Below are 24,256 nucleotides of genomic sequence, written 5' to 3' on the forward strand. Positions count from 1 at the left end.
TGGATATTAAAAGTATACAAAAAGCTATTACTTAGATAACTAAAACATTTTCCATTCAGTTCCTTTATAATCACTAGCTACAATGGCTGTGTTCTACAGAGTCTCAGAAGACACGTGATGTCTGGGCCATAACTAAAACTGTAGGTTTTAGTCAATCTGTCTAAATCTGCTCTAGACAACCTGCTCAATTCCAGCACATAGCTTTCCATCAGAGGGGGCCCCCAGCTGGGATAGTGACCTCACCCAAGCTCAAGAGATTCATCTCTAAAAGAGGAAGTCAGGCAAAAAAGGTTTGCTTGAATTAATAAGGAATTCCTGTCCAAACTTGACCACAATGAAGCATACAGAGGGTAGAAGCAAGGATGAATAACTTGCAGAGAACGCAGAGACTGTTCAGTGATGATGTTAGAAAAGCTAAAGCTCTACAGGAGTTTAATCTGAACAGAGATGCCAAAGTCAGCAGGAAAGGCTTCTATGGACAGGGAGAATGTGGGCTGAGTGAGATGGGGACCTGGCTACATAGGACAGGGAAAATGCCAAAGTACTGAATGCTTTCTTTGCCTCAGTCTACCAGCAAGACTGACCTTCAAGAGCCCAAGTCTTGGAGACAGATGGAAAGGCTGGAACAAGTACATCCTACTCTTTGTGAAAAGTGGTCAGGTCAGGTAATGCTTATGTAAACATACTTGTGGGCTCCAATGAGCTGCAGTCACAAGTGCTAAAAGAGCCAGCAGATGTCATCGTGAGGCCATGCTTTATCATCTTACTGTAGCAGCTGTGAGAAATGTCCAAAGTCTGAAGCAAAACAAATGTCATTCCTAACCACAAGAAAGGCCAGAAGAAGGACCTGAGAAATAAAAGACCAGCCTGGAAATCATTAGTTTATCAGTTCTATGAAGTGACCAGGCTGCTGGATGTGGGAAGAGCAGTGGATTTCTGTAGGGTCTCCCATGAAATTCTAACAGACAAGATGCTGAATCATGGGGTGGATGGGCAGACAGTGACATGGGATGAACACTGACTGAATCACCAGGCCCAGAAGGTGGTGATCAGCAGAACAAAAGTAACTTTATCTCTATGAACCCATACTGACCAGTCCCAGTCACCAATTTGTCCTTCACATAGTTTAGAAATTCCTTGTAATATTATTTTCTCTATTGCCTTCACTGGGGTAAAGGTGAAGCTGACTGATCTTTACTTCAAAGGATCTGTCATTGTTTCCTGTTGGAGACAGGAGTGGCATTTCCTCTCTTCTGGTCCTTGGGAACTTCTCCCACTTCCCATGAGTGTTCAGAGAAAGCATGGCCTTACCGTGATGTCTGCGAGTTCCCTCAGTGCTTGTGGATGCTTTCTATTAATTCTCACCGGGCTTGTTTACATCCTGTTGTTTTCAGAGTTCCTCAGCTGGATCCTTCTGAACCTGTGTCCTTATTGACTCTCTGAAAATCCTCATTGAAATCAAGAGAACTAAGTAAACAAGAAAGTACTTCCTCTTAATGATACAAATTGGCCTCCCTTTCTATAACTTTTAATAAGAATATGCAAACTTTTAGAAAGTCTCTTCATACTCTGTCACTCCCACTATCCTTAGGAATAGAATGGCTAAAGCCAAAGATAACGTGCCTCATTTTTGCCTTTATGAAGGAGAACCTGTTGTGGTCCTGGAAGATATCCTGACAGCCTCCAGGTCTTCTGTATGCAATGAAAAGATGTTCAGCATACTGCCATGCAATGGACCACTTTGCTCAGCTTCATCTGCATACCTGTGTGCTACCTAAAGGATGAACAGAGTGTAATATCTGTGATCTCTGGTTCGAGAGAAAACACCAAAACTGCTGTAACCCATAATGAGTAAAAAGTAATTGCAGTAATATCCAGTGTAAAAGCTCCAGACTTTGGGAAATATCAAATAGCAAAATAGCGTTTGGAAAAAAAAAAAAGATAGATTCCATTTATATAGCACTGTATTTCACTTCTTTGAGTGTGTTTAACAGCCATTTCTCTGCAGCAGTTGTCAGCACAGGCATTACTAAGTCAATAGTTTTCTGTTACAAAGAGAAACACATGGTGGTTTAAGTACATGATGTTCTGCACAGCAGAAATCTTCACTGTAGAATTATTTAAGGACAGTTTGGAAGTACTGGGAGCAATAGATAGTAGACAACAGGCTCAGTTAAGTCCTATATATGTCTTTGGCATGCCATGAGAACAGGATATGAAATAAGATAAAGTTGGCTGTTACATTCTAATATTGAAATGTACTTATCATATTTTAAAAAGCCTACAGTTTCCAGGAAAAAAAAAAAAAAAAAAGAAAAAGAAAAAAGTCCTGTCAGATTGTTGTGTGAGTTTGTTTCAATAAGCTGCTGGATATATTGAATTTGGTGTCTTCATGACTCTGGGGAAGAAAAGACCTCAATGTGAAGTAAAACAGGAAGTTCTGATACAAATATGAGTTGAGGTTTAATGAAAATATAATCCATATTCTCTAATAAGCTGCTGGGTTTTGGATTAGAAGTTCTTTACTCAAAACTAGAGCTAATTTTGAATTTTTAACCTGTTACCTTCAAAATCTGAAACTCCTATTTGTCTCATCTTTTTGAACATTTTCAGACTTTTTCATAGGACATATATAGGATGGGCTTTCTTTACAATGGCACTTCTTGCCATCAAACTTTTCTCCAGTGTAAATCTGTCAATACACAGAATTTGAAAGAAATGTTTATATAGTGTCTTTGTTTCTAGTACGGTCCATCGCCTATGCTTTAATTTTATTAATGTTTGAGAGACTTTGAATTATTTCTCCTGCAAGTTCTTTACAAATTTATTGGTTGATAAAATGTATTTGCTGATATTTGTTTTATCCTTTTATTTCCTTTTAGTTATTGCTGAGAATACCGACTTTCTGTAGACTATTGTCTTTTTACATTAAAAAGTTATTCAAGTATTAGGCAGTTATTCTCCATGTTATTTTCCATCCTAAAACTTCCTGTATCTCATTAATGTAGTTATTGTTTAACTTGTGTGTGGTTTTCATTGCTGTCATGCACAAGACATTAATTATTATTATTTTCTAAATATGAACTGTTTTCTAAAGGCTATTCCCCTTAAAGATAATTTGATGCAAGGTATTCATTTAAATTTGAAAATATATCCTGTGGTGAATTGAAGCTGTTGTTATGAGGATATAAGGATACAGAAAGCATTCTAAGTTCATGTAAATGAAGATTTATGAGTGCTGTCCACAACTGATGAACCACCGTGATTCTAGTGATGAAGCTACATCTGGGGGAAAGAGGGAGGAGAGAGAGGATGGAACAAAAAGGAATGTGAGAGATGTGGGCACCATGGAGGACAGAGCGAGATGGAGGAAGGGAGAGACACATAGCAAAGAGATGACCATCCACTGGGGCTTCCTGGATATGTGTCCCACCCTGGGCACTCTTTCCAGTAGAATGGGTGGTTGCCCTCACAGTGCTTCTCCCACAGTAACTCAATATTTTTCATCAGCATCTGCACAAATCCCCCATTGATGGATCACTGCAAATGCTTTGAGTTACTTCAAACTAAAACTTTATTCATTTACTGCCAGACTTCTACTGATGTGAATTTAGAAAGGCCCTGTGGGGTCTTTCAGATCGAGGAATGTTCAGTGACACAGTCAGTTACAGATTAAATAAGAAAAATGTTTAAAATAAATACTGAAGTCTGTTAATTGTAAAGTCAGCTGTGATGTTGGTACATCCTCAGTATCTACATGACTTAATCTACCCGGATCATATCCATTACAGATAATTTTAAACAGTTCATCTTTGTGGCTGTTGTTGTATATGCTATTATTCAGTTACTCTACAGCAGTGTTGGCGTAGTGCATTAACTTTGTACAGTCATTCGTAAAAAACTGAATACAAGGAATTGTTTTCTGCTGCTGCTGCAGGGAGCACAAGTACTTCACCTAGATCCGGAATGTTCTCTTGGGGCCAGGATCATGCACAGCCTGTCAGAGTGGTTCATAGGTTACAGAGCCTGTATCTTGCAGCCTGGATCCAGCCATTCTTAACGACAAACACAGCTGCTGCAGTGTGATCAGATCTAATTCCAGAGCAGCCTCTGAAAAACTGTGTATTCTGAAAACACTCCCACTGCATTGTATGTATTTCTAATTGGTTTTGTCCGGTACTGAAACAACAGTTACACATCTAGAACAGCACCCTCATTTCTGTGTCTGCCTGAGTGACAGGCAACGACATGAGGTTCCAAAATTCTGCTTTGCTTCGTTGTGAAATGTATCTTCTAGCAAAGTCTTTCTACTGACCTGATTTATTTCCAGAGTCCAGTGCGAGGTTGATGAACTAAAAGAGGTATTTTATACACCAGATACAGGTAAAATTGAGAAATTTCTTAATGTCATGTAAAATTTCCAGAAAACTGGCAAAAAGGTAATTGCTCTTAGCAGAGTTTCATTGTTTCAGGGAGGTGCATGGATGTCTGATTCACTCGTGTAAAAATGTAAGTCTTTGCATTAAAACAAATCTAGTGCTTATGAACAGAAAGGACTGACTGATCGGAAGTAAATAGATAAAGTCAACTGAACATAGCAAGTGTAATCATGATGGAGCTAAACATTTTATAGGTAGATCAATACAGCACATCCGCTTTAAACAAGTTCACACTCATACCAGAAGCAGTCCAAGTATTGCAATTGTTACAACAGACTGCAAATCCTTTTTTAATAGCTGGGTAAATATTTGAGCAATTAACTTGCTACAAGCTTCCTGCAACTGAGGCTTCACTCTTACTTGCAGAAAGGCAGCACTGCCAGCAACCCAGAAGCTGCCCTTGAATCAACCTTTGAAGGAACAGACAGCAGCAGCAATACCGGTGACATACAGTGTTTGAGTAATATCTGTGTGGTTATCGAGTCTCTATGCAGAAATGCGGGCTAAGAAATTGCCTGAAGTTCCAGGGAAGACATTATCTACAGCACTCTGAGGAAATAAGATTTAAGAAAATTTTATTTACTATTTCCGACATTCCTAGAATTCCATCACCAGTGAGAGTCATGAGAACACTGATATAAATGAGTGTGTAGAAAGACCTAAATGAATAGATCCACGTCATACTTTTCTTTTATTCTGAGGTTTGGCTGCCTTCCATGTGTTCATGAAATAAATTGGCTGCAGCAGAGCAGCTAGTAGCATTCCACCGAGTGGAAGAATCCCAGCAGGGACAGAAGCCGGCTCAGTAAGGTAAGCAGGAGTGAAAGATTGCAGCGGGGTTTTGAATGGGTTTCAAGGCTTCAGATTAATATTTTATTTACCATACTGCTCATTTAGAATCTAAAAGATAGAGATTTATCTATTAACTTTAAACTTCTCTTCCAAAGTAATTTCTGCAGCCTCGTTTACATCCAGTCTTTATGTTCCTACATTCATTTTAGAGTCTCTAGATTTTGTAAAAGCTAATTGATTTGAAAGTAATTAAATCCCCATTATTTATTAACTATAGGTTGGCAGGAGTTCCTTTTAATCTAATCTACTGTCAAACTGTAAGAAGTTTTGAGAAATTACTTATGTTGTTTGGAAGCAGGGCTGTCAGCTGCAGCCCAACACAATAAAAACAGATCTGATCTAATGGTCCCAGGGAGCGCTTGCTGTGAATGATACAGAATTAGATAATATTTGGATCATACTGCTGTGTGAATGGACCCAAGTTTTGTACTGAGATGTGCCTGGGATAAGTGGAAGAGTGAATGATGCCTAAGAACAAAAGGGATTAGTAAGGAGGCAGCCCTCCTCAAGCCTTCTTTCTAGCCCTCCTCAAGCTGTGTACACTTCAGAAAAAATTAATGCACTGAAAAAATGGGTGTGAAAAGATATCACAACAACAACAACAACAAAAACACAGAACAGAAACCACTATGAGTAAAAATGAAACAAAGTGGGAGTAGGTGGCATGTATGTAAGTATGTGGTGGAAGAGGTAAGGGTTATCAGAATGAGAGCATCTTTATTTCACACACTGCTATGGGTCGCATGTGGAAATTCAAGCTGTGGAAGCTTAATACAACAGGAAGTGTACCTCTTAAAATCATTGTAGAGTGCTTTATTTATCCTACATTGCCAACAGAACCAAGATCTGACACAAACTTTTACAGTTTCTCACTTTTAAATGCCCGCTGATTAAAACAACCAAAACAACTGAATCTGAGTGCAGTGCTTCAGAACTAGCCTATACCCATTGTTCCCAGTAGGAAGTCTTCTAAGAATTTTTCCACTTCTTAGGTGTGCCTTTGAAAATGTTTGAAAATTCACCTGCCCTTCACAGGAGTTATTTGGGGTCCCAGCTTGTGTTGTCTTTGTCTTCTCATGGGGGTGATGACCATAAGTAGCCCAGATGGAAGGCTCTTGGTGTCTCGGTGGTTTGCACAACATCACTACCTCTTCATAAAATGAATTTTCACTTAAGTAAGCATTTAGGCCTAACTGAACATGAGTTGTAATTAATAACTGCAGATTGTGAGGGACAGAGTCAGTGGAATCATAAGATAGATCCCAAGTTGTAAAAATCAAGAATTTGGATCTTCCAAACTTCTGATCAAGTGCAGTCAAACTAGTACTTATTCTTTCACTAGAAACATTGAAGGGGGGGTCAAACGCCTATTTTTGAGCATCCCTAGGTCTAATTAGGTCTTGATGCTTTGTTAGTGCTGAACTCCTCGCACAGCAATACCTCTGAAGATCCACGAGCTGGTGTTTTTTCCCAGATGCTCTACAGAGCCTGGCTCAGTTAGGAGGTTGCAGAGGTCAGGCTTAGTTAAGACTTCACAAATGGTCTTCTTTTTTTGGTCTAGCTTACTTCAATTAGAAAGTAGTTTCAGCAAGATGAAGATGAAGTCCTTGCCTTTATTTTCTGCCCCCTGACCATTTGTTACTCATCCGTCATTCAAAAAGAGTAGCACTTTGTTTTAGTAAACGTAATCGCAAGCACAGCATCATTTGAACAATGCAGCAAATGGTGAAGTCAAATGATTAAACTGTAGATGCATCATTAATTATCTGAATTATACAAATGGTTGGAGGTTGATTTTTCTTTTTCTTGCAGACACTGCTTGTATTCATGAATGAATTATTCTAATAAACTACTCAAGCTTACAAACTCCATGTCTCTCCATTTGAGATTACAGTGACGCTGCTTGCCTTTTCTGAAAGTTAGGCTACAGTATGCTGAAGTTAGCATGACAAACTTTCATTTATGAGTGCTTTGAAAATTATCTTAAACCAAGGTACTTCTGAGGGACTTCAACCCAGCCACCAAAGTGCAAAAAAGGCTGCTATGGTTGAAAAGTGTAGAGTAAAAAATTGAAGTAGCATCAGCTAGTCATACTTTGTCTAGAGGTAAAGTCTTTTTCAGTACAGGCCTTTAACGCAACTTTGTGTATACATTTTTAGTAGAAATACTGATATATCCAACTGAATTACTGCCATTGAAAATACACTGTTTTTGCTTTTTAAGATGCAAGCCATCACATCTATTGGTTTTATATGCCAGTTCCCTTGAATGTCATGTACTGAAATTTTACCATTTTCAAACTTATTTCTCAACTGAAACATGAACTTATATTTCAGGACTAGGAATGAGAGACAGATCAGATTACCAGAGTTTCTCATCGAGCTGCAAAATGATGCTCCGCTCAGGCCGTGAAAAGCCATACGGAATGCCTCCTTGTGAGAAGCAACCAGTGAGAAAGAAGTTTCTGATGAGCACCAGATCAGCAGCTGCTGAAAACTCAGGTAACTTCTCCCTTTGAGTGAAAGGTGTGTCTGTAATCTTGGGATGCCAATCCAAGGTAGAATTCAACTAAATCAAGTATCAAGAGCAGCTCAAAAGTAAAAGTACAAAGCAAAACCTGGCTTTAAAAAAAAATGAGCACTCCTCAAAGGATTGACATTGACTTTCTCATATGACAAAATGTAGTATGGTGATTTCTAAAGTATATCTGTGACTCCCTGGAAGAGAGTGAATGCCATAGCAGGCCTGAAAGCTGTTCTGAGTACTGTACTAGTTCTTAGTTAGAGTACACCAAAATTCTTAAACTATCAGATCTATAATGCACCATAACAGGTTTTTCTCAAAGTTTTGCTCTGCTAATTTCTTTAGAGAAAAGCCCCTGATTATTCTGGAGGGCTTGTAGCTCAAGTTGTCAGACCTGTGAAGAAACGGCCTTTACCCATGTGTTGTATTAGGCGAAATCGGACCCTCGGGATGTAACGTGATAGGCCCTCCCCTGCTGGGTCATGCATATGTATAAAAGATAAGGATGAAACTGGATACCTATATAAGGGACCCTCACATTCCAATAAACGCCATTTTACCGCTCACCATAATGGTGTAACAAACAGCTGTGACTTGGTCGGGGCCGTCGATACACATTCACAAAGGGACTTGACTTTCCAGGTTACCAGATCGAGGTAACACCCATGTATGTGTTAAAGCTCCAGCTTAGATGTGTCAGAGCTGCCAGTGCAGAAGGGTGGGAGTGCACATCTCTTGTTGTTTTTGTTCACTGAACATGTAGTTCCTGTCCAGCACAAACAAAGACAATTCCTCAAAGACAGCTCTTTTTTTACTTCTTTTTTTTTTTTTTTTTTTTTTTATTATTATTATTTTGTCCAAAATTTTGGCTGGAAGACAGATATTTCAGAGGAACTGCACTCTCTTAAAAGGAATAACAAAAGTTTGCGGTGAGGTCAAGCATTCCCAGAGCATTCTGTAATAGCTAACTCATTCTCAGTATCCCATTGTTTCACTTGCCTAATTTTTCCAGCTCAGAAAGGACAATCCACTGTATGACACTTGATTACTTGAGGACTGTGCTGCAACCAAAACTTCTTCAGCTCTGTACTGAATCGGAAAGTAGCAAACCTGGCCCAGGAAAATGTGTTCAGTCTGCTATAACCTAAACTGTGCTTTACAGCTTTAATCTGTAGATGCTGCACAGTTATATTCAGTTGTGGTAAAAAACAACTTCTCTGCTTAGGAACTTTTACCTGCAAATACCTTTGCTGTCATTGTATTTTTCTTTTCTCAGTAAGAGATGCCTGGTACTCTGAACAACCTCCTCTCCTGCCTATATGGCCCCACAACTCCTCTGGCTGCTGTTTTAGGTGGCTCTATGCGTCCTAAATCACTAATTTGTATGCAGATCCGAATTTCAAAGCGGAAAACTGGGGAACAGGGAGGTTCTTACTTACAAAAGGAAGGAATCTAGTCCAGGAACAACATGCTGCAAAATCGTTTCCCCTACCTAGAATCATAGAATCATAGAATGACCTGGGTTGGAAGGGACCTCAAGTATCACGAAGTTCCAGAAATCTCATATTCTCCCTGGGGTAAAGTGCAAGCAAATAAATCCTTGCTTTCCTTCTTGACACAACAACAAAGCCCCTTGAAAAGCAGCTTAAGCTAACTGTGTGAATATGTGTTGCCCATACTATTCTAACATGCATGTAGTTTCTGAAAAACTTAGACTGATTATCAAGCAAAAATAACTATAAAAATACACCTCATATTTTATTACACAATGTTATCATTTTTCTGCTGTAAGTACAATTAACTTCAACTCATTTGTGATTAGAGCTTCAGCTGCGGCAAACGCTGAGGTGCTACATACAGACTGAAGATTCAAAAACTGTGCATTTCAACTTAGATGAACGTGGTCGCCATGAAATATCAACCATGGATTCACAACACCCTGCAGGTAGCGTGCTTTTTATACCAGAACTCATGAGCTGTATCCGTGGTATCATAAGACACTGTTGAATGCACTTTTATATGGTCTGTTCATGAGCCAGTATGATAACATTTTGTTGCATATTTATGAATACTGATAGTGATATGTGAAAATATTTATCCCAGTTTAAAATTGGTAAATATAGTACATGGTAAGTATACATAACAGGCCCTAGGGATTTCTAATTGATATCATTTAAGGCCCTTCATTTCATCACTGGCCTCCAGTCAAGTCAAGTGTATTCTCTTCTGTAAAAGACAATCAGTCGATATATTTATTAGACTCAGAGCTCAGACTTCAGGGTATATGCGTGCAGGTACAACTGTTCAGTCTTAGAGGCACCACATGAATTCAAAGACCTGCAAGAAGTGAACTCTGATGTCTCCTGCAGTTTCATAGTTTCATAGTTTCGTGCGGGTTGGAAGGGACCTTAGAGATCATCGAGTCCAGCCCCCGGGATTCGAGCCTCTGTGTAGCAGAGCGGCACTTCTACCACTTGCGCCACAGGGGGGATTCGAACTCCGGGCCCCAGTGTTGCAAGGCGGCATCTTTTAGTTCCAAACCATTTCTCCACTTTCTTCAAATCACAATGTCTTTAAATTTGGGGGATGGTTCTGTCTAATTCCAAATCTTTTGCTAAATATCTTTTGTTTTAGATACGGCGTGGTTAAGCCTGTTCACAAGCAACAAACGAGAGGTTAGAGGTAAGGCTTGAATTACTCATGTGGGAGCAAAATATTTCATTTTCTTTGTTAGGGATTGACTTAAACTGAGTCTGTAATGTTTCTAAGGCATCATATTAGCGGCGGTATATTAAGCCAAATGTTCATTTAAGTCAGGCTACTGGATGATCTTAAAAAGCCACAAAACTTGCCATAGCAAGTTATGAATAAGGGCTTGAACTGGATACGAATGTGCAGGAGGAAATAGAATGCACACAAGCTAGAATCAATATTTTTTAAAAGAAAAACAAGTGTGCTGTATTTCTGGCATTCGAGTCTCAGTTAGCAAAGACCTGTTGTAACAGGAAGGGGAAGATGAAAAGGGTATGAAGAAAGAGAAGACACATTTTTGGAACCTCTCTATTGTAAGCATAACAAATGAGCGGTACATTCAAGGATACATTTGTTTCAGTATTCCAGTAAAGGATAAATCTATTCCAGTTTCAAACAGAAAGAACTTCCGTGATCCAGGATTGCACCTTGTCCAGTGGTGACGCGGGGATTTCTAGAGAAGACTGTAAAATATCGACCCATCCATTCAGTGTTTGCCTAAATCCCAACCATGTACATTTCAACCAACAGCCCATTTGTCACAGTCATCAGACATGATTTACACAGTTAATCTCCCATAAGTCAGAACACTGTTATGACTTGAGTGTGAAATATCTCTTCCCTGCTGATGCGCCACCTATACGCTACAGCTGATGACTGAGGTAATCTGAAGTGATGCATCTGCACATAATGACGCGGGAAGATTTTTTAGACCTTACATTCTACTACATTCATCAAATGCATTTGTAAATATGCAAACTGAGCACAACATGCCTAAGTGCACCTAAGATTTTATCAAGGATTTTTATGCCCTTTTAATGCTGTAGCCTGTTCAGACAAAATTCCTTTAAAAGACCTCTGCAAAAGCATTGCAGCTGGAGTAACAGAGGAAGCTAAAATAATGTAAAGGATTAGGGAGCCTAAAACAGTTCAGGTGGAATGAATGCATTCTGCTAATTCAGATTATCCTTCAAAGGCTGAAAAATATCCTCAGTGACAAGAAAAAAACCACAGCTCTTTAATTGCAGCTGTTAAAGCTGCTGATTACCTAACCTCTGTAACTCTGTATGCTCTCTATTCCTTTGCAGTGCTGATGGACATGAAGGGCTTTTATTTTTTAATCATAAACAGGACACTAGAAATATCTTCAAAAGCACACATAGTGCTATCTTAAATAACTCTTCAGGGCAATCAGATATTTATGGCAGGTAATGCTCTTTTACTGTACCTGGAGCAGTGGTTGTTTTATCAGGTTGAGAATGATCCCCTTTTATATACTTGCTATTATATTGTTATGTACCCTGTTATATACTGTTATTTCTCGCAGCTGAGAAAACTGTTATCAAAAAGAAAGTGCATCCAGTGCACCCACTGATAGCAGGAAGATTTTGACCTACAAAGTACCCAGTAAATAAAACAGAAAAACCCTGTATTTTCTGTAGGGATATTTGTATAGTCAGATATATAAACCAGAACATGACATCTGTACCTACATAATAATATGAATGTGCCTTCACAGTTGATGAGTTTATACATAAAACTGTAATTATATATATATATTCACATAACTCTGATACTCCATATACAATAGGTTGGGTTTTATTTTGTTTTGTTTTTGTTGTTTGTTTTCTGTGGGGTTTTTTTTTTTGTTTTTGTAGAGAGAAATTAAGTTTTTGTATGGCAAATTTAAATTCTCATGAAGCCACAGACCCTAAACACTTCTCAGAAGAAAGACTTATGGAGTGACTGTATTAGTTTCTCTTCCTGTGCCTATCAATGTAAGGTGAATCTGAGTGTTGTCTGCTTTACTACTTTCACCTGTGCTTCATTTTATGAAGTGATGCACATTTTATTGCTTTTTTTGTTTTTTTTTTCCCTAGCAAAAACAAACTCTAAAAATGTGGTGGTCCTCATGCAGCGATTAAGGTGCAATGAATTTGTGCTGTTGAGCAAGGGAGAAAATCAGCTCTGTCTGAAGGTAAGAAGTAGTTTAATTTGTAACTTTTAAGTGCTCTTTCTCTCTGTAGAACAATTTTTCCCACAGTCCATTTCAAACTGATTTTCCTTTTCTTATCACTTCCCACCCTGCACAACTTGATTGCCTTCCTCTGTCCTATCCAGGCAAATATTTAAAATAGATCATTGCAAAAATCATTGGGTTTGGTCTACTGAATTGAAATGAGGTGAGTTTAAGAGGGGAATTATTTTTTCCTCATATACCTAACTTGCAAGGAGCTGTTGCCAGAGAATTCTCATTTTCTCAGTCTTGTCTGGTTTCTTTATAGTGGGAAGAGCAGTCAAGGTCAGGTTTCCATGTGGCAGGCCCAGGTTACAAACCTTACAAATATGTGTCTGAGGAAGAGCTTCCTGTAAGAATTTAATCTTTATAGCAGGGCAAAGATCTGAGCAGGTTCCCCATGTTATACCAAGATAAGGAATAAACATAGGATCACTGAATGGCCTGGGTTAAAAAGGTTCACAGTGATCATCCAGTTTCAACCCCCTGCTATGTGCAGGGTCATCAACCACCAGACCAGGCTGCCCAGAGCCACATCCAGCCTGGCCTCGAATGCCTCCAGGGATGGGGCATCCACAACCTCCTTGGGCAACCTGTTCCAGTGCATCACTGAGTGAAAAATGTCCTCCTTATATCTAACCTAAATCTCCCCTGTCTTAGTTTAAAACCATTCCCCCTTGTCTTATAACTATCAAACTGTGTAAACAGCTGTTCTCCCTCCTGTTTACACACTCCTTTTAAATACTGGAAGGTCTCCCTGCAGCCTTCTCTTCTCCAAGCTCAATAGGCCCAGTTCCCTCAACCTTTCCTCGTAGGAGAGGTGCTCTAGCCCTCCAAATGCTTTCTCAGAATAAGTCTTCTGTGTTCTTCGTTTATTTTTCGTTTCAGGCCTTTCCAGAAAATCTGTTTCCTAAGATTTTTGTGGAAATGTGTTTTATAAGATACATTAATTATGTTTATAACATATTGCTGCATTGGAATTTTCTTTACTTTCCTGTGAAGAATAATTGGTTTTTAGGATCTTATCTATTTCAGAGATAATTTTGTCATAAATCAATTATGTGAAAAGTGTTTCACCAAATCAGAGATAGAACTGAGTGTTGAGTCCCAGCAGGTTTTACAGCACAATCGCCTATTTAAAAAGTATGGAATAATTACATTTCTTAGCATGACTAAGAGCAGTTCTTAATTGAAAATTGTTTAAGACATACTTACAATCTCCCAAGTATGTAAAAAGCTTGGGAAGATCATTAACTGTTCTGTTTCCAACAGAATGTGAATAATTTTTGTATTCTTGATGGGAAATCTTGTAAGGGGGGTGGCTGCATTCCTTATCTGCTATTATTTCTTTTGTATTCTGTTATGGCATGCTGCAATCTCAGCTGCATTGCAAAATAGAATCTTGGCATTCAACAGTTTGTAGGATTTTCTTTTGATGTTTGTTTCCAAACCAATTCATAATATACTCAGGAAGTATTTTGAGAACATAAGAACTTATTCACCTCAGATAACTGAAGTGTAAATACAAGTGAGCTTTGTGGGAAAAATAAATAAATAAATAAATAGAATTAATACAGCATTTTGTGTATTAAAAGTGGAAAAAGCAAAGGCAAAATTACCAATCTGCATGGTTGTAAACACAGGTTTTAAAGGGATGCTGTTCCGAGCCAGATCATTCTTCACTGGAAGAAGGCAACAGAAAAACATGCACAAAGGGAGGTCTTGACTTCAACAAGGTATATAATTATGATTGATGAATATAAACATATGTATGAGACAGAGAATATGCAAACATGGATGTTAAAAAAAATAGGCAGCTAAGTACATTTTTACAGTATATTTCTACTTTTACCCATGAAATGAATGTTTACACAATTCTTTTAAGCATTTTCCTCAGAAAAAAAAAAAAAAAGAAAACATGAACAATGTCTCCATGTGCTTGAGTTGACTTGTGTACACTAACACGTTATTTGATCTATGGCCAAAATATCTCAGTTTAAATTACAACATGAAAGACAAAACCATGATTCTTGCATTATTGTGCTTCTCTAAAGTGTGGGGAGATGGACAAAAAATCATGCCACATGAAGATTACTTTGCGAGGTCTAGAAAATCCAGACAAGTGTACTAGGAGATTAAGAAGGGTCGAATTGTAAGAATAATGATGTCTTTAAGGAAAATGAATCCATGTGTCAAAAACTTACGGAATTGATAAAAAAAACAAGATATAGATAATAATAATAATAAATAATAGTAATAAATACCAAATATTTAGTATAAATAAAAGATTACAAATAAACAATCCCCTAAGCACTTTCAGACTGAATTTTGTGCCAGCAGAGAACTATGAATCTTGAGTAACACACTGTGTATCTGATGATATACAGGTAGCCAGGTCACTTACTCACATATTTTGGTGACCAAAGTTTGGTTTTGTCAGTTCTTCTATAGACAGAAACAATAAAACATTAGAAGCATGGTAGGGTTGTCACTTTAGTTGTTCTGTAACATATTTTAAACCAATATTCTAACGTGGTGAAAATCAAAAGATGAGAAAATGTTGAGAACAACTATTTTTTGTTGCGGTTGTGCTCCAGCTGACTGTTAAAGAGGATGAAAAGAAAATATTCCCAGTTTCAGTAAGGAAAATTAAAGCTAACAGGGATCAGTCAGCTTTCATGATAACAAGTCTGAAATACCAAACATCTAAAATTTGCAGGCTGAAATTTACATAATTTCTAATATTTCTCCAAAGTCAGAAAGGAATTCTGGTAATCTGAAACGATTGTTTGTTTGTTCCTTGAAGTCTTTCTGAAATGGTCTTTCAAAGGTAAAAAGCTACACATCTATCGCCTTCTTTGTTTGTTTGCATAATTAGTTAACTGATCTCTGGCCAAAAAAAAATATTTGGGTCCTTCAGTTTGGGTTTCGCTTGAGGTACCTACCATAAATATACCTTATTTATTTATAATACCTTATTATAATTTATATAAATATACACAGAAACAGAAAACAAGAAGGCAGACAAAATTTAAGACACATTCTAGCCTCTTCCTTATATGATATGACTGTATCTTGAAAGCATTTTTTATCGGGAAGAAGACATGCCTTTTCCTGTTGAGCTGTCCGTAGAGAAAGAATTAAGAAATCATTCTAAGAACACATTTGCTCCACACCTTACAAGGCAGCTACCGAGTTACCCATCACTGTTTGCAAATACCCTCAAGTGGGAAGGTGTGTTACTTAGAGAGATCAGCAGCCTGCATTTGGGTCACATCCAATTACAACAAGAAGCAGTGCCATAGCCCTGCCTGAAATTTGAAATTCTTGTAAACCTTCTAAAATGGGTGCACTGAAGAAGAAATATTCTCTGATACGATCAGTTAAGCCTTCATTGTGCACTGGATTCAGAAGTGGTTGACAAAGCTATACGGTGCCACAAGATGGTATTTTGTCTGCTAGCTTTCAGTAGTGCTAAAGACAGGTGTTTTTGTTTACTACTGGAAAACCGCCAGCAGAATTACCAGAAACATGAGAGTCTGTGAAGTCTGCCATTACACCAGCAGAAGGACTTTCCCAATGTGCTGTAGATTTCCATTTCTAAAACCAAGGCTTTTGGAGTAATAGCTAACAATCAATATTCATTAAAAGATCTTTTATTAATTAGCCCATTGCATAAGTTTCTAACAGCAAATAATAGTTTGCAATAAAAGCTTATAATTACAAAGGTTTGAGGTGGGCAGGTAACATAGACCACAACCAATGCGTACTACAGCACTATGCTGGTAATAGCAGAGAAGTTTGCACAGTATACACCATACTTCCCTCACAGAGGGCATATGCTGGTGGTCACCCACCTGGAGCCCAGTCCCAGCATTATCTGTGCAGCAGTTGTTCTAACCCAATAGTATTATTTGCTTATTGTAATTATCTGCATCATAAAGCAGGTAACTATGCAATGGGTTGCAGTAAGAGGTGTGGAGTATTATTTCCCTCCCCTCCACCACAGAAAAGGCTTTCAGGTATGCCTGTTCAAGCTGACAACAATGGGACATTTCCAACCACTTAAGTATTTCTCGTGCTGGTTAATTTTGTCTGTTCTAGCCCAAGTATGATTACATTTATAATCTCTGCCATTTGATGTAGATCATGCCTAGAGAAACGCTAGCCTCTGCCACTTCTAAAGCAGACAAAGGTTATGAAGTTGAAATGAGTCATTTAGCATTCATCATTCACATTAGTGCATTGATTTTACTCGAATTTCTCAACCAGACTGTTACTGTGTGATGCCCTACTTATTCTTACGTTCATTCTCACAAACCAACATTTTCCTCAGAAGTCTGGACCAGAATTATTCAGCCATGTGATGTCAGAGCTGTATCCTTATGGCATAGGCAGAAGGACAGTGAGCCTCTCAGCTCACTCTCATTCTTTAATTTAAGTGCTGGTAGTGCTCTGTCTTCCTTCATTTTCAAACATTCCTTTTTTTTTCTTCTCTTCCTTGCTTGATACCCCTCCTAAATTCCTTCCTGCCTTGACATGCTTGCTTACACAGTGACTGAAGTCAACAATTCTATCACCAGATTTGGCCTTCTCCTTAAGTTGTTCCCCAGTGGGTTATGCAAGATTATTAGGTTGTTTCTGCTGAACAGCACTTTTCCAGAATGAAGGGCTGCTCATACAGTTCCATTAAGGCCTGATCAGTTTTTATTCTATGGTCTTCTATAATTCACTGAGTATTTAGGCAAAGCTAAGCAAGACTTAGTTTAAGTCAGAGGGCAGCTATGCAGTCAGCAAAAGCCCTACTGTGGAACTTACTCATGGTTTCAGCCAAACAGACTAAGGTAAATAAAATACAGCACCAAGCTGACAAAAAGTGAGAGCAGCAGAATTTCTTTGGTTCAGAACTTTAGGTTGTCAGTGATAATGCCACATTCATTGTGCCTAGCTGCTGGCTGGGGTCAATTTGTCACCGTCCTTTCTGTCACCTAGCCAAAGCAGTATGAACAAAGTCACACCACTATTCAGTGCTTGGCACAGGGTGCCCTATAATCCAGTATGAGCAGGAGTCAAAGTGCGTACTATTACTGATTCCACTGAAGTGTTTTCTCAGACCCTTGGATGGCAAGATGTAAGCCATGTACAGCCCTTTGGTGGGTTGGGGCCAGCTGACCTGGCTACATTCCTCCCAGCCTCTTGTCCACTCCCAGCCTGCTCCATACGGCTACATTTGGGAAAAAGACATCATGCTGATGCTGAGCAAGCACAGAGCCATCAAACTGTGTTTATCAGCCCTGTTCCAGTCTCAGCACAAAGCATCACGTTTATCTGAGATATTTCCCAAGGACAATGACTTCACTGAGGTGGCTGAGATGGCAGTTCAGTTTTATCGTTTTACTTGTCATCAGATGTTGCTTATGTTGATCAATGTCTCCTTGTTTCACGTGGTGCAAACTGTATGCCATATACATACCAAGACGATGTATGGCAAGTTGCTCTGCTTCAGCTGTCCTTTTCAGACACTTCTTACATTTTAGCTGCTTCCTGCTTCAGAGAGCAGCAGTTAGACCCAACCTCAGGTTTTGATAACTGTGCCTTACTTGAATCCTTCTGTGCTGATTTATTTTAAAGCATGGATAACACTACTCTCTCGCTGCTTCTTCTGAAACATTATTTACATACCTGGACCGATTTTCTTTAACCTGTTGAGTCAACGTATGTTGGACATACGTTACTACATGTGCACTGTGACTCAACTGTGGGCTGTGAGTAAGGTGTATTTTTTCACTAAACGTGAAAACAGACCTGCAGAGTGATTCTTCCCCTAATGCAATGCCAAAGAAACAGATCTGTAACTGAAAACCACCTGTTAATTTCTTAAATTGTTTGAACGATCATGCCTGCTGCAGTAGGAGCTGTTGTCTGGATGCAATAGGAGATATCCTCAGAAAGAGCTCTTTGGAAGAAGTCTGTCATTCTCTGTGTTGTTTTGTTGGTTTTTTTTGTCAGCCTTCTTAGTAGGTCATCATGGAAAATCACCCAGTTCCTGCTTTCTTGCATAACATGTAGTTGTAAATATTCCTCGATGTGATCTCAGATCTGGGACCTGTGGCGTCTGGCAGCCTTGTGTCAGCACTTCTAGCAGCAGCAGCTGCTCCTACTCACAGTTCCTTTCTCCCACCCACACAATATAATTCCCGAAACCATCTTCTGATGTGTCCCCCACCCCCCCCATCCCCCTCCCGTGACTAATTTCCCACCACCTCATGCAGATATGTAGGTATTATTCAGTCTCAATTAAGTGTCTCTTGCTTGTAATCTTTGTAGGACAAATTTCTCCACAGCGCACACTGATTTGTCTCCCTGCTTCTGCTGGTTCTCTCTTTCTATTGCCCCCTTATCTATGAATCTCTATGAATCCAAGAGATTATTTCATTGAATGTATAGTTCCATTTTACGGTTTTCCTTTTTGAGTTCCCAGAAGGTGAGAAGGTTTTTCTTTCCTAATGACAAATTTTCTTCAGCTTTTCTGTTTTCAAAACATAATTTTTGGATTAAAACTGCAGATACTGTGCTGTCACTCTGGTTCATCATGACAAGATATTTTAGCTGCTTTCCATTATACCTTCATTAATACAAGAGGTGTATCCTTACATTTCACTTTCTGTGCTCTACAGTAACCACAGGGCATTTTCTTTCCTTTCTTGTTGCCAATTGGGCTGAAAAGGCACATTCCTCCTTCTATGGCAACGTGCCTTTTGCTGTCATCTTCAGCATAGTTGGAACCCTTTACTACTCTCACTCCGAGGCTTATTGTGAGCCTTTCTGATCTTTCTTCAGGCAGGCCCACACCTCCTCTGACTTTATCAGAGTTCTCATTGCTAGTTTTAAAAGCCTGATGGCCTCCAGAGCTTATGAGTTTGGGCCCTATCTCTTACCTTTCCTTTCTCCAGAGTGCTGTTTTCTGGTAACCCTTCTCATCCTCACCCCGGGGGCACCTGGAGCACCCATACACATCAAGTCATAGCAAGAGGCTGCTTGGGCAATAGCTATTCCTTCATAAGATGGGTCTTAGCAAGAGGCTTGGAGACTTGAAATGCATTCAAATTGTATGTATTAAGCCAGGTTTTATTAAGGGCAATAAGCACTGTCATATTTGTAGTACTCCAAAATAGGCAAGAGAAGCTCTGACTTGGCATGTTGTTGCTACTGGCAGCTGACCTGGAAGGCAGGACTGAGGTAAGGAAAGGATCAGGAGAAAACCCTAAACTATTCCAATAGCAGGCACAGCACAGAACTAGCCTGGGAAGTAAAGGAATGCAATTGTGGGTCTGGAAGCACTCAGTCCTTTGAGGGAAGCAGGTATTATTCTGTTTTCATTCCTCATAGAATCTGTCCCAAATGATGATGTCTTAAGGAGGATTTCTGGTAAACACCGGAAAATAAATATCACTGGAGAAAACAATTTGAAGTATACCAAGATAACAATATCCCTGAATTTTCATTACACGTATGGTGCTATAGAAAAGCTTTATAAAATAACGTGTTCTTTGCATTGTGTATTTTCATAGCTGAAGGAAGACAATCACTTTTTCATCATGCATTCTGAGGGAGATTCGGTGAAGTTCCAGTGCTACGAAGACACAAATTACTTTCTGCATGTGAATGATCACTCACTTGACATACGCAAGCTGGATCATGATGACCAGAATGCGGAGAGAAACTTTGTCTTCAAGTTGACATATTTTTAGGAAAAATTGTTTTTTCTACCTTTCAGTGGCCTAAGTATCAACACAGCTTCTATCACAGTCTATACAGAGAGGGCAAGAAGTTGAGGTTAATTCATTTCTCTTTTGCCTTACTTTTTACTTCTTTTTGTTGTTGTAGTTGTTGTTCTAATGACCATTTTGCATGAATAACATCTTTTCTTTCTGTACTTAAATAGGAAGAGATAATGGCTAAATTTGAAAAACACAGTAACTAATCAGTCTCTTCATATAGTACCTGCACAATTATGGACTTCAGAAGCTGAATTTTCCCTGAAGGTGAAAAGTACGTTGCATATATTGCAATGACAAGGGAAAAGGGCTTATGCACAGTCATGGAAAAGCAGAGCTTTCCACAGTGCAAACCTTCCACTATTAAAAAAATAAGTTTCTTATAAGCTCATCTGAACTTGCAGAAATAACGCTTAGAAGTCACTAAATGTATATGTATGTATACTGACCAAGTGGTGGTGGGAAAGCTGAGGAAAGTATCATTCACCTCAAGGAGAGCAGGGGAGGAGGTCAGGGCTCAGCAGCTCAGAGTGCATGCACTTAGCCTGGCAGCACTGCAGCCTCAACAGGGCCCTAGGGGAAGTGCAGTCAGTGCTTGGCTGCAAAGAGGCGTGCGGAGCAACATCTGAAACATTCAGTTTTCATAATGACCAAATAAATTGGAAATGAGCAAGTGAGCTGAAAAAACACACACACAGTACCACAGGAGCAGCCTTTTAGCAATGGGCTCTGTCAGTCAGAGTCAGTCTTAATGATCTTAAAGGTCTTTTGCAACCTTAGTGATTCACAGTTCTAGGAGGAAGATGCTGCCCCTTAGAGCACACACATTGTACTCTGTGAGGCACAAAACACATTGAATAGAAGAGAAAACAAACCACGGGTGCACACACGATCAGTGGGTGTTAAAAGTCTGGTTCTCGGCTGCTGTGCATGCAGATCCACTGCCATTTGGTGGCACTTTAACACAATGGGTTAGGGACCACGTTTGTGTGAATGCTAGATGTCAGCAGCTGTGCAGGGAGCTGTGGCTCAGCTTCAGTGAAACAGCATACAGAAACACTGCCCTGCAAGGCAGGTAGTGCATACTTGGAATAGGAATCCTAACATCAGTCAATCAAATTCATGTGCTTTACAACAGGGCAATATTATATTTCTTTCAGTAACAGCAATGTGGTTCTTCACTGCTGACTACTACACTTAGAACAGCAAAAATCATTTTGTTGCTTCCATTGCTGGTAGAACAGAAGAGAGTTTTTGAGTATTCTACAGGCAGAACTTATGGCTTCTAGATCTGTTCAGTGTTCACTGAAGTCAGTGGATGGGAAACAAGCAAAAACACAACAGCCCAATCCCAACAACATCAACGAAAAAACCTACATAATGGGAAACAGTGTTGATAGGTGAATGGTTGTACTGGATGATCTTAGAGGTCTTGGTTATTCTATGATTCTGCGCTTCGCTTCTATGATTCCATATTGACTACAGCATATGTTACAGACAAAGTAAGATATTTAGAATAATCTATTATGCTAAACAAAGAATGAATTAAATTGTGTATCAGGTGCAATAATTTCACTGAGACAGTAACACCTGGCAGTCTGACATTTACCAGCGGTGAGGTGATGACCTTACTCCGTCACAGTAGCTGATGAAATAATTACTAGTATTCACCACAAAGCTTGTATGAAGCATACTGATAGAACACACAACTGTCTGCAAAAAGATATGTTTAAACTCAGTGAACACTGATTCTGATCTGTGGTCAAAGCTTAAATTATGGCTGTAATGCAGAATGCTGCACTTCTACCACCTACCTTAAAAACAAGATCATTTAAAACAATTTTTGCATAGCAGCAGTGGTAGTTTTGTAAAGTTGTAGACTCCGAGATACAAAGTCAAAATGTTGTTTGACAATTTATTTATTTATTTTTTTCAGAAAATAATAAATTCAGTCAGCTCTGTGATGAGAAATTGGGTCAGCACCTCATGGATACTCACCTTTCCCAGACTCTTACTTTGCACATACAAAACCTGTGAACTGACAAGTAACAGACAAGGGGGAAAGCATATATTGGTTCTATTTAGACATTAATACAAAGCCAATGCCAGTGAGCGGTTGATTTTATTTTTCTTTTTTTCTCTTTTTTTTTTTTTTTAAATATAGCCTCCTCACTCTACAGTGGGGAAAAATAAATGCATTTATCCAATGTGTCTAACATCTGAACGTGAAACATAGTTACTATGTTGCAGCTTATTTTCAAAATGAGGCAGATATTATTAAACATTTACTTTGCAGGTATGATAATTATTAAAATATTAATATCAATATACTTGTTTTGTTTTTCTGCACTTCAAAAGCTGTGCCAAATAGAAAATACTGGGTTCTGTTTATTGGAAAACAATTAAATGCAAGTTGTCTTCATATGTAGCTTCATGGACCTCTGGTACTTTGACCATAATTGTGAGCTGTTAGAATAACATTTGTAGAAGAACATCATTCAGAATAAATAATGTGATTCTGATGCTAGTTAATCCAAGGGAAATAATTATTATTATAATAATAGAGTATAAAGTGGTGACCATACCTGCCTAGCATCTATGTGCCAGTTAATCCAGAGACTGGATTTTTTTTGTCCTTGGGGAAGGCAATCATCGCTCAGTAGAAGAAGAAGACTGACTAAATGATTACTGCATTAAAGTCTGCTTGGGATCATCTGCTGTACATTAAAGCATGAGATTGGTACCCAACATTGCTAGGCCTGAAATATAAGCCTTCTGTGTGCTGTGTTACACACTAACTTCATTATGGACATCCATGGATTATGAACCAGATATCAAAATTAGAAATGGTTAGTCTAATGAATGTTTTTACAGTTGGAACAAAAGGTAATGACCTAGCTTGAGTGCAGTTACAACAGTACTAAGACCTGTAAAACTTCTAAGTAACTCAAGTTAACCATTTTCTATTAAAGGAACACTATCAAACACTATGTACATTTCCATTTACTCTGTTAATTCTGATTAGTAACATAATAAAGGACTAGACAAAGATTCTTTCTCCTCCTCTCTGACATGAAGTCCCCAGCCCTCCTGTTGTTCTTGTGGGAAGTCACACTTTTTCTTTGGTGGGACAAAGTGATGGCACCAGCATTGCACAGAATCATAGGACCACACGGGTTGGGAGGGACTCCTCGGGGATCCTCACATCCAACTCCCTGTTAAAGCAGGTTCCCTACAGAAGGTTGCCCAGGGAAGCTTACAGGCAGGTCTTGAGTATCTCCAGAGAGGGAGGCAGCTTGTCCCGGTGCTCTGCTCCCCCTAATGGTAAAGAAGTTCCTCCTTTACCACTTTATGGTGTGGCACAGGTCGTGTTACGCTTTTTACCAGCTGCCTCTTGTCCTGTTGCTGCATTAGATTTCAGTAGACACATTAGTATGGAGAGATACATTAACTTATGAACCACGTAGTGCCCCACTGATGCTGACAGAACACTGTTCTGTACTGAGCATACACACGGAGCGCCTATTTTGAACGACAGTGTGCGCATTAATAGAGATTTTAGAGAGAAGAAGAAAACAAGTCATCCTGTTTTTGTTTCCATTCACCCATACTTTGTCTAACCAAAGAAATCAAAGGCAGGTTAATCGCTTTTCCAACCGGGCGCTTCTCACAGCCCCTCAGGTAGCGGACTCCACAGCTCCGCTCCTCGGCGTTCCCGCCGCACTGCAGGGCTGTGGGCGGGCACTGTGGGCGGGCCCACAGGAGATCACTGAGATCCCACGGTCTCTGGCACCATCTCGCGGTCTGTAAGAGAGCGGTAGTAAACTTGTACCCAGGTTTTACGTCAGCAAGACACCAAAAACATCTCAGCAGCCGAAAACCGAAAACGTTCACTT

At 39.2% G+C, this 24,256-nt stretch overlaps 1 protein-coding gene across 1 annotated transcript; it reads left to right on the top strand.

The window, feature by feature from the left end:
* Window positions 1-4,198: 4,198 nt before the first annotated feature.
* LOC107306122 lies at window positions 4,199-23,411 on the top strand. Its single transcript, XM_015848990.2, has 7 exons — window positions 4,199-5,249; window positions 7,628-7,792; window positions 9,637-9,759; window positions 10,449-10,496; window positions 12,446-12,543; window positions 14,226-14,318; window positions 20,154-23,411. Exons 2-7 carry the CDS (start codon window positions 7,636-7,638, stop codon window positions 20,331-20,333), a joined length of 699 nt encoding a protein of 232 aa, XP_015704476.1. The 5' UTR covers window positions 4,199-5,249; window positions 7,628-7,635; the 3' UTR covers window positions 20,334-23,411.
* The last annotated feature ends 845 nt before the right edge of the window (window positions 23,412-24,256 follow it).

Source organism: Coturnix japonica, chromosome Z, assembly GCF_001577835.2.
Source record: "Coturnix japonica isolate 7356 chromosome Z, Coturnix japonica 2.1, whole genome shotgun sequence".
Classification (NCBI taxonomy): Eukaryota; Metazoa; Chordata; class Aves; order Galliformes; family Phasianidae; genus Coturnix; species Coturnix japonica.